The 15920-nt window shown below is 32.9% G+C and overlaps 1 protein-coding gene across 2 annotated transcripts in view; it reads right to left on the reverse strand.

Annotated features, from left to right (window-relative positions):
* LOC118204405 (uncharacterized) overlaps positions 1-15920 on the reverse strand; it is a 49823-nt gene continuing 33903 nt past the window's right edge. For both annotated transcript variants that reach the window (XM_035376737.2, XM_085818206.1), the window contains 3 exons: positions 14066-14251; positions 6292-6630; positions 1-196 (listed from right to left, as the gene is read on the reverse strand). In XM_035376737.2, the coding sequence (XP_035232628.1) occupies positions 78-196; positions 6292-6630; positions 14066-14251 (644 nt within the window). In that variant the 3' untranslated portion in view covers positions 1-77. The remainder of the gene's footprint in view (positions 197-6291; positions 6631-14065; positions 14252-15920) is intronic.

Consider the following 15920-nt stretch of genomic DNA (forward strand, 5'->3'; position numbering starts at 1 on the left):
AACTTTTTACAGCATTTTTATTTTTTATAATGATTTTTCATAAATTTATGTACAAATAATAAAACTTAATGCTACAGTTACAAGAGTTCTTCCATTTCTCTAAGGAACTGCTGGTAAGCATCATCTTTCGTAGGTGCAGACACAGATGGATTCGATATAGTTGTTGCAGATGGATAGTTGTCTTTTGAATGGTCAACTAGAGGGGGAGAAAAGCATATATTAATAAAAGAGAGACATCTTGTATACAGGGTGTTTCATAGATCATGGGACAAACTTGGAGGAGTGGTGGAGCGTACATGCATTTTTTGTATAGGAATGTAGTCTAAAGTGATGGGTTAAGGCAAGAACGCAAAAAAACGACACGAGAGGAAAATGTGTTTATGTACAAAATCAATGCAAAGTGCTTTGCAGCAATACAGTATTCACAATAAATGTTCAAAAAAGGGAACACTAACAGTAATAGGAACTACAGCTGTGATTGGCTGCCAATGCAGCGGTAGTGAGCCAGACAAACCCCGATCCGATGCATCAGAGGATGATACTCAACTTTGATGTCGAGGTTGATGGGCGAGTTTACACACAGGGAAAAAGCTGACATGCATCTCATGTATGGTGCTGCTAATGGGAACGGCAGAGCAGTGCTACGGTTGTACCAGGAACGGTTTCCAAAAAGGCATATGCCGAAGCACACAATGTTCGAGAGGTTGCATCAGTCTCTCCATGAAAATGGGTCATTTGAAGCCACCTCTGACACTAGAAGTGGAAGAAGAAGTGCACGACAACCTCGCATTGAAGAATCCATCTTAAACATTGTGCATGAATCACCTCAAACAAGTACAAGAGCTATTGCACGTCGTCTAGAGCTGAGTCATTCCACCATTTGGAGAATATTGCATGAAAATGGTTTTCACCCATACCATTTGCAGAGAGTCCAAGTCTTGCAAGAGACAGATTACCCTCTTCGAGTTCATTTCTGTCACTGGTTCTTGCAGCAGTGCGTGGCGCAGGCGGATTTCCCATTGGATGTGCTATTCATGGACGAGGCAACTTTCACACAGGACGGCATCTTCAATAGCCACAACATGCACGTGTGGGCAACTCATAATCCACACGGCACATGTCCACATGCATTCCAAACCCGCTTCTCCGTGAATGTGTAGGCGGGTATTGTTAACGACTACCTCATAGGCCCATACCTCTTACCTGCACGTACAAATGGCTTATGTTATCATACTTTTCTGCAACAAATGCTACCGAAATTGCTGCAGGATGTTCTGGCTGTCGTTCGAGAACGCATGTGGTTCCAGCTGATGGTGCACCAGCCCATAATCACGTGCGGGTCCACAATTACTTGGATAGGACATTTCCGGGCCGCTGAATTGGCTGTGGTGAACACATTTGATGGCCACCCAGTTCGCCAGATTTATCCAGCTTGGATTTTTTTAATGGGGCCATCTGAAGAGCATCATTTATGAGATTCTCGTTGATTCCCATTGTGGCTGCATGCATGCATGAAATGCCTGTCGTTTTTCAAAATGTTCGTCAATCCCTTCTGCAACATTACGAAGCATGTATTACTGCTGGTGGTCGCAATTTTGAGCATTTACTGTGAATACTGTATTGCTACAAAGAAGCACTTTGCATTGATTTTGTACATGAACACATTTTCCTCCCTTTTTTTTTTTTTTTTTTTTTTTTTTCCATTCCTGCCTTAACCCGTCACTTTAGACCTTACATTCCAATAAAAAAATGCATGTTTTAGTAGACTCCACCACCCCTTCAGGTTTGTCCCATGATCTATGAAACACCTTGCATATTTTACTCAGTAAATGTACTTTGGACATTTCATTCAAAGTTACATGCACCATGTAACTTTTTATAGAAAGATATATACACCGAAATTACTTTTTGGCCACTATTAAATTAAATGTGTTATCTTTTCTGCTATAACACCCTTCTTGTTTTCAAAGTAAATATTATCAATAAAAAGTTTTTCAAACAGTGTTATTCTATTTTGTTTCTTGTTTATTGAGAAAACTAACTTTAGAAAGATATCTCAGATGTTTTCAAAACTTTATTTTACCAAAATCAAAATAAGTTGATGGTGAAAATGTACTTTCTTGCTGAAAATGTCAAACTGATGCATATATCTTTCTAGAGAAAACTGTTTGGCATATGTTGTCCTATACTGGAAAACTACTCTTAATTTTTTTATTTAATATATAATGCTTGTAAATGTATATACAAAAAAATACCACAAACTCGATTCAAATCTTTTGACATTCTCAATTTCAAACTAGAAGGGAAGCTTAACAGTCAGCTAGGAACAGGAATACCCCAATCATCTACGGCACTACTGAGGTGCTGGCCTATACTGTCTGTACTAGTGAGAATGCTGAAGAAGAAAACAAAATTAACATGACAATGGAAATGAAATTAGCTACCTTAAGAGATAAGCCTTAATTGCCATAGATTTAGGTGTTAGATAACCTATTACAAGTTGTGAATAATCCATCCTTTCTTCCACAAAATTCAACATTTTTGATAACTCAAAGACCTTTCAGTCTACATTAGGTTGAGTTTTCAGGATTCTGCTGTATATTGTCTCAATTCTTGTTTTTCCAAAAATAACATTTAATTTCTTTTGGAATTTAAGAGTTTAGAGAAAAAAAAAATTTACTGAATAAGACTTTTCCCTACTTTCGCATCCTTATAATATAGTGGAATAAATAATGGTTTTGGTTTAATAAAAGTTCTGTAGAAACTGCATATAGAACATGTAATTTACTTAATAAGATGAGAACAGACTAAGAAGGTAAGAATAAAACTAAAAATAAAAGAATAAGATAAGAATTTGTTAAATTAAAAAAAAAAAATATTATAATATTTTTTTAAATTAAGTAATTTTGTTGTCTATATCTTTTATACTTTGAATTAAACTATAAATATCTCATACATATGACAACATATTCAGCAGAAAAGTTATAAATTTGTGATTTTAAGCTGATTATTCTCTTCTAAAAATTGTAGTTTTTTTAGTGAAATTTTACACCTTTATGCTTATTTTAGAACCTCAAACTTGATTCTGACATAACTTCTACACAGATCAATTAATATTATGTTTATTAGTTCACTAGCTAGTTTTATTGTAATTAGTCAAATATTTTTATTAAATAGTTTGTGGTAATTAAAATGAACTTTAACATTTCATATCCTTCAAAAGATATAGATTCATTATCTCATTATATGCTACTGGTAAATTTCATTATCTCATTATATGTTACTGGTAAATTCCAAATTTAATCAATTATTAAACAATTAAAATCCAAAATACAAAGCAATATATAGTTCTTACCAACCGTTATTGGTAAATGTAAAAAATTATTGATTAGCTTATGTATGAGTAATGCTACTTATTATTATAGTAAAATTTTACTAATATACATTAAGAAGGGAAATGTAACTTATCACTGCTTAGAAATTATTTAATATACCGCAAATAAACTGAATTTTTAACCACAAATGATACAGAGATTAGAACAGATTGAAACTTTTGGTGCGAGTTCAACCCTCATGCAAGACAAAGTTCCCCTCCTCTGAAGTTACAGTACTCGCTACACTTGTAGGGTGAGTTATATTACTGGCTACACCTTGTAGGGTGATCTAGGTATGTAACAACTCATTAAAAATTATTTTGAATTAACTTACATATGTGAATCTCAGCAATTACCACTATATATTGATAAAAATCCCAAAATTTAATCAGAAGACAACTTGAATTTTTATTACTTGATATTGGCAAATGTTGGAATTGACTGAATAGTTGGTACTTACATATTAACACAACTACCTTGGTGCAATCTAGTGATTTTTTATAGATAAAAAGGTAAAAATTACTTATTGGTGCAAGTTAGCAAATTTCACAATTTTCTTTAAGAAACATTTTCAAAATATCAATATTTATCATAATTCAGGAAATATTATACACATATCAAAAGCAAACACACTTTAAAAATATTAAACACAAATTTTAATTATTAAATAAGAATTCTATGGTATATAAAAAATAAGACAATTACATTTTTCGCAAATCCCTTCTCTATTTCTTAGACCTTTCTTCTCCCCATGCACACAGTGATCCAGTTTCACTTAAAACTGCACAAACTTGGTACTGCACACAAGTTATCTACAAGATGCATCTCATCATTGTTCTCTTTAGAGATTTTTTGGCAAAATAATGTATTCGTACAGCAATTTTAATGCAGTTTCTTCCATTGCTGACAAATTACACGAGCAATATTTTATAATTGAGTTTAAGGCAAAAAATATCATGATTTGTCTACAAAAATTAATAGAGCTTGGAATATAATAAAAAGAACGAATAGAAATTGGTGACTTTGCTTGACTGAAAGATTGCTGGCCTGAAGAATGTTTATATGCATATTTGTCATATTCGGAAAATTTGGTGACTTCTAAGAGGCTGAGAAAATAGATAAGTGCTAAAAATTCTTATTCTTAAAATTCATCTATCTTTGAAATTTAACAGCAATATATACAAAAACTTTATTCTCTAGCAAATCTGAAGAATTTTTTGCACATCCTTTTGCTGTATGATAGAGTGTATACTTATTATTTTATAAAAGAAGTGCAAACATATCATGCTGCTCATCACCCCTATAATTTTGAAAATATTTGTTTTCTGAATAGAAAGCTTGGCAGATATAATGACCTTTATTAAAAGCTAGTAATCGACCCAAAATCTTTTACTACAGGATCAGAGCTGCATGTTTTTTATAGAAAATCTTAATAATGAGACACATCATACAACATTTTAGCTATAATGTATAATAAAATAGCATACATCTCTCAAACTGCACTACTTAAAAAAAAAGGTCTTCTATAAGACCTTGCACGTACTAATTATGACTAAGCCAGTTACTGAACTATTTCAAACTGTCCTTAAAGAAATTTTCAGTGAATTATATGAAGGAGTAATGAAGAAACTCATAAGCTTTTGAAATAACAACTTGCTGCATTTCATAACTTATTAACTGGGTTTAGTACTTATCTCCTTTTCTTTAATTAATCTGATAACTTTGGGTTTCAGATGACGGACATGTGTATCTAGTCCAGAGAGAAAACTCGAGTTATTATTATAGCTCATATATATTAAATGTAAAGAATGTTCCAAATATGGCTTTGTTTGATTCTGACTACATTCTGGAATTCTGCCTAGCTACATAATGAAAATTCAGCCATTGTATAAAATAAACAGTTATAATCCTTTGTATGCAAAAACAATAATGATACATGAAAGACTTTGATATGCCCTAATAAATTTTAAAGATACCTTTTTTGTTCAAAAAATTATTTTTTCTCTACAGTTTGAACATACATATTATTACATATTTTAGAAACAGACAGTAAACTTGCCAAAGATTTAAAAACTGAAAATATATTTGTTTCTATGAATTACTGAAGTTCTATAGTTCAGTCATTAATTTCCTAGTTCATTCTATATTTGGGTACATAAAATAGCTTCTTCCATAGTACGCTGAAAAAATAATTGTTTTTAATAAAAAGATACAGCAAATGAATGCTAATTATCAAAAATAAAATCCAGTATAGGAAAAAAAGATACTGGAAACTTGCTTTGACTATACTTGAAAAAAATTATCTGACTGGCACTACAAAAACTGGCTCTACACCAGCTGCCCATAACATATTCAGGGGGTTACTGGAAACAAAGATGCTGCAAACTTGCTCTGCTAGTCTGAAAGACAATCTGATTGGCACTGCAAAAATTGGCTCCATGCCAGCCGCCCGAAGGATACGTGATATAGGGCTCAGAGCTGCCCTAATGATAGTTTTGGCGCAGCCCGCAAAAAGGTCATAGGGCAACATAAAGTCTGCCAGGAGGGTCGGGCTGCATCCCTCATATCTCATGCTCTAATGACAGTCAAACCATACACAATTTGCCAAAAAAGTAATTGCTTCCAACGTTGGCCCTCAATTTCCCCGACTCTTCCCGGTTTTTCAGGTTTTCCAGATAGCATGGCAACTCTAATGAATTCAGTTTTCATCATACAATACAATCTAGAAAGTTTATTTGTGTAAACAAATAAATGTACAGTAATAATATTGAAAACTAATGTGAATTTAAATAACCTATCAATACAGTACAGATTCATTACACAATAATATTAATTAATTAACAGAAGGAATTGCCTAAAAAGTTTAATTACTATTCATACACAAATATCATCATCAAATAAATATGAGAAATCTTACAAGTTGCTCCAATTTTAGATCCTCCTTTCTTATGTCGATCTTCCCTCTTTACTCTTAATGTAGTTGGCATGAACCTCATAACATCAGCACTCAGATTTCTAATTTGGGGTTTGGCTTCTATTGTTGCTGATCTTTGTGTCTCTTCTTCTGTTGCTAAAACTTTAGGCCGCTGCATTAAACTAGGTGGTGCACTAAGCACAGTCACACTGGGTGTTGTTGCAGCTGTTGTAGTTGTATTTGCAGTTGTACTAGGAGGAAGAACAGGAGTAGATGATGGAGTCGCTGGTAATCGAGGTGGTGGAGCTGTAGGTGGTCTCAAAAGTCTTGGAGGAGGCATGCCTAAAATATTTTTAACAAATATTTAGTTGGCAAATGTTAAAACTATATTATTATTATATATTTATTTTTATAAAATGTGCTTAAGAGTCAGATGTAAAATAGCGGTAAAAATTATATCTACAACGAGAAAACTATGAAGAAAATTTTAATTAAAAGAAAAATTCTGGATACAAATTTTGAACTCGAATTTTTATACTAATTTTAATTATTCGATACTTAAATAAAATTACTTATGTTTCAATTAATTCAGATTTAGACAGCAATGTGAAGCCTCTTCCCAACAGTTAGTTACCTAATGAAATGAGCTAACTGTCTAGGGATTTACATAGCAAACTTCAGTATAAATCTAAATATAATCCAGTTTCTCTAACAGTATTTCCCAACTGAGTTATCACTGCACAGTTTCAAGACAAGACTTCATGGGTTGTGCCATAATCAGTTATTTATCAACACTTTGTAGGCTATTCCATTTGTAATACAAGAATGAGACCCCACTTTAAATTAAGTTGATAAAACAATTTAATGCTAGTAGTTGTGCTTAGTTCAGTTTCTAGAAAGTGGGTTAGTTGCATAGAGTTTTTGGCATTTTCCCTAAAAAAATCTTCCACGAAGACATCACTTTTAAGAAACAGAGTCCTTGCTTACTCGCCTAAATTAACTTACTAAAGAAAAACAAAATGCAATGCCTCCATTAAATTATTAAATAGATAAAAATATATGTTTTTAATTGTTAACATCAAAATGAAGTGAAGTATTGTTATCTACTGCTATTATTTATGTTAAAGATTCTTGCGGAAATTTTATTGCATGTCGAACCTTTCTTGACAGTGGAAGTCAGTGTTCTTCCTTCACCTAAGATTTCACTACTAAACTTGGAATAAAAAGGAATAATAACATATCAGTTTTATGTTTAAATGGAATGGCTTTATCGGTAAAATCCAAGCTCACTGCTGTGATATCAAACAAGCGTGATTAGCACAGAGCTCTTGAATTCTTTGTTGTAACTAAAATTAAGGATTTAGTACTAGTGAATTATTTTAGTTTTTCATTTTCACAGCTTCTTCAAAACATTAAACAAGCAGATCCTCATTTCAATAAACCACAGAAAATAGATGCCTTTTTAGGACAAGAATGTTTTTATGAGCTTTTAAAAGCTGATCAAATTCATCCATGAAATTTGAATTTAACTTTTCAAAATTCCATACATAGATACATTGCTAACAGTGTAAATTTTGGTTCAAATTCAGACAATATGATTCGGTGCAGATTTATGAAATTCAAAGAAGACTTATATTCACTAATTAAATCTTTTTTGGAAATTGAAGCTGTTACAGAATCTCTCTCAATAAGAAATAATAAGTAGTATGTGAGGATCATTTTGTGAAAACACATCATCGGGTTATCACGGGTAGATATGTTAAAGACTCTACCAATAAAGCAAGATGTACAATTGGGCGACTCTTCGCAACTGGCCACACAATGGTTAGATAATTTATGGAAGAGACTAGACAAAACTCCTGACATTTCTAAGATGTACTGTGAATTCATGATGCATTAGAGCATATGCAAAAAATGCAGACTGTGTCTGAAATTTCTAAATACATAATGCCCCACCATGGTGTTTATAGAGCAAAGAGCAGAACAACTAAGTCATGCATAGTATTCAAAGCTTCGGCTCCTTCATCGTCTGATTTTTCCCTAAACAACTGTTTGATGAATGAAGGTGTGGTGCACTGGGCCAAATTTAGACTTGATAAGGCCCTGAGTTATTCGAGATATGGTGCCCTTTATACACTGGTGTGCAAAACTTAAGCAACAATGTAAATTTTAATCACATAGCCATGAAACTGCAGATAAGTACAATGAACACGCAATTCAGTAAAAAGGTCATGAGTACGCAAATATCAGGAAGAAAACGTCACAGGCGATGTAAGCGAATCCAAAATGTGTGCGCTAGGCACGGTCAACTTATGACTACAACAAAAGGAAGAACGAAGACGCAATTAAAGACATTCATTTCAAGTACAAGTGAATTCTTTCGTGAAATATGGCTAGAAAAAAATCACCTGGATGACTTCACACCTGGAAGAATGATCGGAAAGCTGGAGGAGGGGTGTAGAGTGACCAGCGTAGCTGAAGAGTTCGGAATCAACAAAAGTGTCATTTCGTGCACTTGAAAAGCCTTACAAATTGGTACGGCTGTTAGAAAGGTTGGTGGTTGTCGCCCAAAGAAAACAACTGCAGCGGATGACCAATATATCATCCTGCAGACGAAAAAGCCCAAAACAGTCACCAAACTGCAAAGTTCAACAAATGTGTACAGCAACGGGGCAACAAATGTTGCAATTTACTGTGTCCAGACACCTTCACAAATGTGGCCTATTCGCCCGCTGCCTCCCTTTGAAAGTTAGCTATCGGCGGCACCATTTAGAGTGGTGCAAGGAGCACAAACCTGGGCATCTCATCAATGGAGTAGTGTCCTCTTTATGGATCAGAGTCGTTTTAATGCTACAAGAGATTCTAAACACCAGTTGATTTGGAGAGAGGTCGGGACACAGTTTCATCCTAGTAACACCACGGAAAGAGACCATTACGGTGGTCCTGGAGTTCTCATCTGGAGAGGCATTATGCTGCATGGGTGGACAGAGCACCCTGTTTTTGACAGAGGTTCTGTAACTGGAAATCGCTGTTGTCAGGAGGTGATCTTTCCCCATGTGCATCTGTTCTGAAGTGCCACTGGAGCAGACTGTTTTTATGGATGACAATGCATGGCCACACCAGACTCCTGCAGTTCAGAAACTACTGGAAAGTGAAGATAACACTCAAATGGATTGGCCAGCATACTCCCCTGATTTAAATCCCATAGAACAAGTGTGGGATGCTTTTGGGTACAATTACGTCCTCCGAGGAACACACAACAAACTAAAACAAATGCTGATTGAGGAATGGGCACTCTTATCTCATGACCTGTTAGACAATCTGGTGCTGAGTATGGAGAGACAGGGTGAAGTAACCATTGTAGTAAGGGGAGGGCATATCCCATACTAAGGAACATTTGCTTGTTGTTCTTCCTCTTATACAGACAATCATGTGTAAGGATGCTATGAGTTCCATAAAGCCTTTTGTTGCTTGACTCCATACTGCACACACTGTATTCATTTTTGCACAACCATGCTTTCATCATCGCTTAAATACAAAATGCTGTCTCTAATTTTTGAATTTCATGTCTCTCAGATAATTTTTGTGGAGTTATGGCAAAAAGAACACCTTTTGCTTAAGTTTTGCACACCAGTGCAAGTCCAGATATTATATGTCAGTGCCAAATATGATTTTTTGGATACTTAGAGAGTTTTTTGAGGGGCCCCCAAGAAAACAGGGGCCCTAAGCTATAGCTTGTGTAGCTTATATGTAAATCCTGCACTGTTGGTGCATGATGATCTGTTCTCTATCCTGCTATGATTTAGAAAACACAAGGTAGCTTTCATTGCTAATATATGCAAAATGTATCAGCAGATTCTTATAGATCCTGAGGCGAGCAAACTTCAATGAATCCTTTGAAAAAAAAAAAAAATGTTGAATGATGCATGCAAAACTTTATCAATTACTTACTGTAACATATGGAACAAAATCAGTGTCTTTTTTAGCAACAAGGATTTTGAGGCAACTACCGATAGATGAAAATGAGTATTCTGAAATTACACTCAACGATTTTTATGATATTGTGTATCACCTAAGGATGTCACCTCTGTTGTAGAATTGCAACAATAGTTAATAGCCATGCTACAATCTTCAAAAATGGAATTGCACAAGTGGTGCTCAAACAAAAGAATTCTTTTAGGACATGTTTCATTCGAAAAACAAAAAAGAGTATCACTTTGAGATATCTTCACAAAGCACCATAAAGACTCTAGGTTTAAGATGGAATCCAGAACAAGACTCTTTTAATTTTATTGTGTATAGTTCATCTAACATCTGTACTTAGCATTCAGTTTTAGCAGAAACTGCTAAACTGTTTCATCCTTTAGGTTTTCTGGAACCTGCAATCATGTGTGCTAAGAGTTTCTGCAAAAGCTGTGGCTTTTACATCTAGACTGGGATGATCCACTTCCTTTCCAGGAGCAACAAGAGTGAAAGACATTTCAAAATGCCTTACCAGACTTAAGATAAATCAAAGTTCCTCGTTACATTCTAATAGAATCAATTAAAGATATTGAGCTCCACTGTTTAGCTGATGCTTTGAAGGTGCGATATAGTGAGGATATTTATTTGCACTGTATGTCTGAAACTGGCGAAGTGAAAGTGACTTTGCTTTGCAGCATATCTCAGGTATCACCTATTAAAGTAATAACCATTCCTTATCTGGAGTTGTGTGCTGCAGAACTCCTTTCCAAACTTGTGTCTAAGGTAAAAACATCTTTCAGTTTACAAACTGATAATGTTATTCTGGACACAGATTCAGCAACAGTTGCCACATTTCCTCATCTTCTAAGACCCATATTGAAGAGGAAGAAGTAGAACTGGATTAAATTCCATTTTTATTTAAATTCACATTGTGCCCACAAATCATTTGTCACTCTAATTAGCACATTCAAGAACATTTACATTTTTGAATACTATTGCAACAGGAAGAGCACAGTGACATCTAAGCTGCACAGAGGAAGAAGCTAAAAGTATGCATTTATCCAATATGGCAGTCTGTTAAGAGAAAGATTTTAGTTTACATTAGAAAGGTTTCAGTTCTCAAGAATTTAGATTCCCAAATAACTACATCAACATTATGCAATCTCTGGCATAGATTCATCCAGAAATAATGCTGTCCAGAGATGCTGTTGTTTTTAGAATAAAGAAACTAAATACCCAAATTAAAAATGAGGAATTAAGAAGCTATTAATAAATTAAATTATATTTTATTAACTTATGCTTCAAAAGAATAAAATAAAGTTAAATTTAATTTTAAATAATTATCTTGCAAAATTGCTGCAAGGAATGAAATTTAAATTTAACAAACATTCTCTGTTCGTAAAAAGCAAATTAAAGTTAATAAAGTTAAATGAAATTTAATACAAACAAATAAATGATTAATTATTGTTGCAAACTAATCTACAATATCATTTAAATTCTGAGAGCATATGTAAATCAAGTTCAAGTATCAAAATCCATTAATAAATATAAAATTCCAAAAAATTATTTAATCCTAAAAAATTTATTTATAAAAATGCATAAGTGAATGATTGTTCAGCAGGCAGGAGACAGATTTATCAAGGGAAAGTTGCCTCCAAATCATTCGTGTTTTGTCATCCATGTAGACAAGGGTAAAATCAAAAATCAAAACCAAAAGTAATACCAAATGTGGTGAATTACTAAAAAGAAATTTAAACAAGTGGAATTTTGAGAAATTAGCAATTAAAAGACCAGGATTAAAATTTTAAAATAATAAATAAGAGTAGAAAACCAAAGTTATTTTAAACAAGTGGAATTTTGAGAAATTAGCAATTAAAACACCTGAATTAAAGGTTTACAAAACAATTTTTAGTGCAAACTAAACCAGAAGCTCCATTAGTGGTAACACAAAATAATTTTTAACATCAATATTTTGCTCTTGTAAGCAATTAAGAAACATGAAAGCAGTGTCCTCTCCATAATTGTAGCATGAAGTGGGATTAAGAAGCCCAGTTCATCTTAAACTCAGTCGACAAGCCACTACAGCAACTACGACACATCATTCACATCACTGGTTTTGTCATCAGTGACACTGGAAAGCAGAAATGTTACACTTTCACAATCCAGAGAAGAAGGGGGGGGAAATTGCTGTATAAATGCGTACTCACTAGTCCAGAAAGCTTTAAAAAAAATGAGCATCTAATTTTGGTTTTTTAGCATACATCTGGGTGCTTTTAAACCGACACAAGAAAATGCTCATTAGAAGACTGAAACTCAGATTCCTCTCTGTCATTGTACTCATGAGTCACACTGCATCAGACTAACTTTCTTAAAAACAAGCATTTCCAAACTGTTGCCTGCAAACAGCATATAGTAACTTGCAATGTTTGAAAGCTGTACAGTTATTAACCCCAAATATTTTGACATAGAAAAATGTGTTTATGACATTGTGGATGTCTGTTGCCACATTTCTTCAAATTAATAAATACCCCTGACACTTAGAAATTTTACACTTTTTTTTTTTTTTTTAAATCGTTTTGCTTGCTATTAAAGATAGTTCCCCATGCCACATACAGTGCACATTCCTGAGTTTACCAACCACTGCTGTAGGCCTTGTTAGCTAAAAACTCTTTGCACAATATTTTTTCACATAACATTACAGTTTGCATTTTACAATATTTTTACACATTTTTAAAACAGAACACACATTTTACATTACTTAAAAGTTTACAGAATAGGTTTTTTAAATTGATCACAGATATGCCTTACACTCAACCTTACATTAGTGCCCTCTATTTAAAGTTTGCAGAACACACTACTTAACATCACTTAGTTTGGCAATGCTTCTCCACTCCCCAAAAACAAATATAGTTGGTAAGTTAAACTAAAACTTACTATTTCCTTGCCTTTTTAGTATTATTTAAGTATAATTTATTATTTTTTATAGATAATGTCTAGTTTGTATTTATTTATTTATTTATATTTATAATTCGTGTCAGGGAAGTTTCTGTAGGAAAGAGTTTCTAAAATGCTTTGGTTTTCCGAAAATTTGGTTTTCTACTCTTATTTATTATTTTTTAATTTTAATTCTGGTCTTTTAATTGCTAATTTCTCGAAATTCCACTTGTTTAAATTTCTTTTTAGTAATTCACCACATTTGGTATTACTTTTGGTTTTGACTTTTACCCTTGCCTACATGGATGACGAAGCACAAATTGAATGATTGTTAGGTTTGGAGGCAACTTTCCCTTGATAAGTCTGTCTCCTGCCTGCTCAACAATCATTCACTTATGCATTTTTATAAATAAATTTTTTAGGATTGAATCATTTTTGGAATTTTATATTTATTAATGGATTTTGATACTTGCACTTGATTTACATATGCTCTCAGAATTTAAATGATATTGTAGATTAGTTTGCAACAAAAATCAATCATTTATTTGTTTGCGTTAAATTTCATTTATATTTATTAACTTTAATTTGCTTTTTACGAACAGAGAATGTTTGTTAAATTCATATATATATTCTCCTACAAGAATCAGTTAAATAAAGGTATTTAGACCTCAGTTAAGTAATGACATTTTGATAATCAGTTAAATAAAGGCATTTATAACTTTATATTGTTTATAATAATAATATTGTAAGCTTTATACTGTTAACAATAATAACAATATAAAAAGATTTTTGACAATGAGCATAAAATATAAGAAATATACATATATATTATTAATAAAATTTTAATGACAAATTTAAAAGAAATAAAATAAGATTTTACCTGGAGGTGGACCTGGTGGCAAACGGATTGGTGGAGCTCCTAGTCGTATAGGTAGACCAGGAGGTGGTAAGGTGGGTCTCCCTGGAGGAGGTGGAGGTACACCAGGAGGCAGCATACGAGGAGGAGGAGGTATACTGGCTCTTAAAGGAGGAGGCCTAAACATCACCTGGACACTAGGAGGAGGACCTACAATTTTTGAAAAGATTAAAAATCAAAAACATACTGAATGGAAAGAAATTAATTGTATGTAAATAAATATAAAATGCTTCTTCGAAATAAAACTTGAAATGTAAAATTACTTTTGGGAATTTTATACTGCCTCTGACAATAAGACGCAAACAATAACAGCATATCCAATGACACAGAATGTTGAAACTAGTAATACTATAAAAATTATGATATCAGACTTTTGCAACTTTTACATTAAACTAAAATAAACTTATTTCAAGATTAAACAAAATACAGTAAAACTTCTTATCAGTGGGTGAAACGTAGTTACAGGTATGTTGATTTTCATAATTTAAATGCAAACTATATGGTTTTCCATTAAAACCTGTCATTACATTTTTGGTTCATCCTTTCCTCATGCTTCTGCTTTGCTACTAAATGAAATAGAGCAACACAAATCCCCCAAAACACTACTTGCTGATGTTTTTACTTCCTTGTACGAAGTAAAAAGGAAGTACTGTAATCGCGAAAAATTTCGGTATCATATTTCAAAGATAATACTCATTTTGACCGCTACCAAATACAATTTAACAATGCTTTTGCATGACATCTGTATGTAAGGACAGAATAAAGGACTCTATTTCCCCAAAAACATTATAAAACTGATTTTAAATTAATTCTGAAGAGATATTTTGTATATATGTATCTTGCATAACTCAAAACCGAGTAGCCTCAGAACGTTGAAATTTTATATATAGGACTGCTATAAACATGTATCATTTTGGTTGCAGTCGGCCAGACCAAAATCCACTCTTTTACTCTCAGTGAGCTCAGTTTCTTTATTCTTATATGTTTGTAAATTGTGCATTTTTTGCTTTAAACATGATTGAATTATATGATTGTTCTTATCTTCCGGTTAAGGTTTTTATGCCTTTACTTAACCTGCATGCGATAATTGTGGAATTATCAGCAAAAGTTTTTAAGTGCAGCTAAGCCTACTTTTTGATTAGATTTGCAGCTATATTTGTTTACACTTGAAACAGCAGAATAGTGGATTTGTTGCCAATCTAGAGACACTAAGCTTCACAACAAGTAATGTCTCCTTTATTATTATTACGAATTGCTTAATTCAATCTGGAAATATCATTTAAGTTATTAGCTTGTTTTTGCATAGAAACTCTAATTTTAATTGTAAAAATTCTTTTTTTTAATTGTTTTAACTGTGCTTGCTGTTTCATGTTTTTCTATATCTTTCAATTTTTAATGAAAGTATTTTGAATTCTCATGTACTTTTGCCTTGCCGCGAAGTGAGAACTGAATTAGTTAGGAGCACATACGCATTAGGTAAGCGGTGCTGAATTGTTTGTGAAAAACTGTTCTTTTTTATTTGTTTAATTTCTTTTACACATCGCTTTAGATTTATTATAGTATTTGAATAAAAAATGTGGTAATTCTTCAGATGATACAATTTTTGTGCACTCTGAGTTATAAAATGAATGAGATGTAATGCTGTTAAGTCAATCTAGCACCAAAGTGTTGCTATGGTAAATAAATATATTGAACTTGAAAGAGTGTCTTTATTCTATTGTGGTTCATGCACTATCGACGAAGTAGATTTAATTCAAAATTCGTTAACTGTTAATTCAATATGTTTAAATGAAATGCAGAAAAATTGCATATAATTTAA

Source organism: Stegodyphus dumicola, chromosome 6, assembly GCF_044657685.1.
Source record: "Stegodyphus dumicola isolate Sdum_Otavi_A_Nest chromosome 6, ASM4465768v1".
NCBI classification, from domain to species: domain Eukaryota; kingdom Metazoa; phylum Arthropoda; class Arachnida; order Araneae; family Eresidae; genus Stegodyphus; species Stegodyphus dumicola.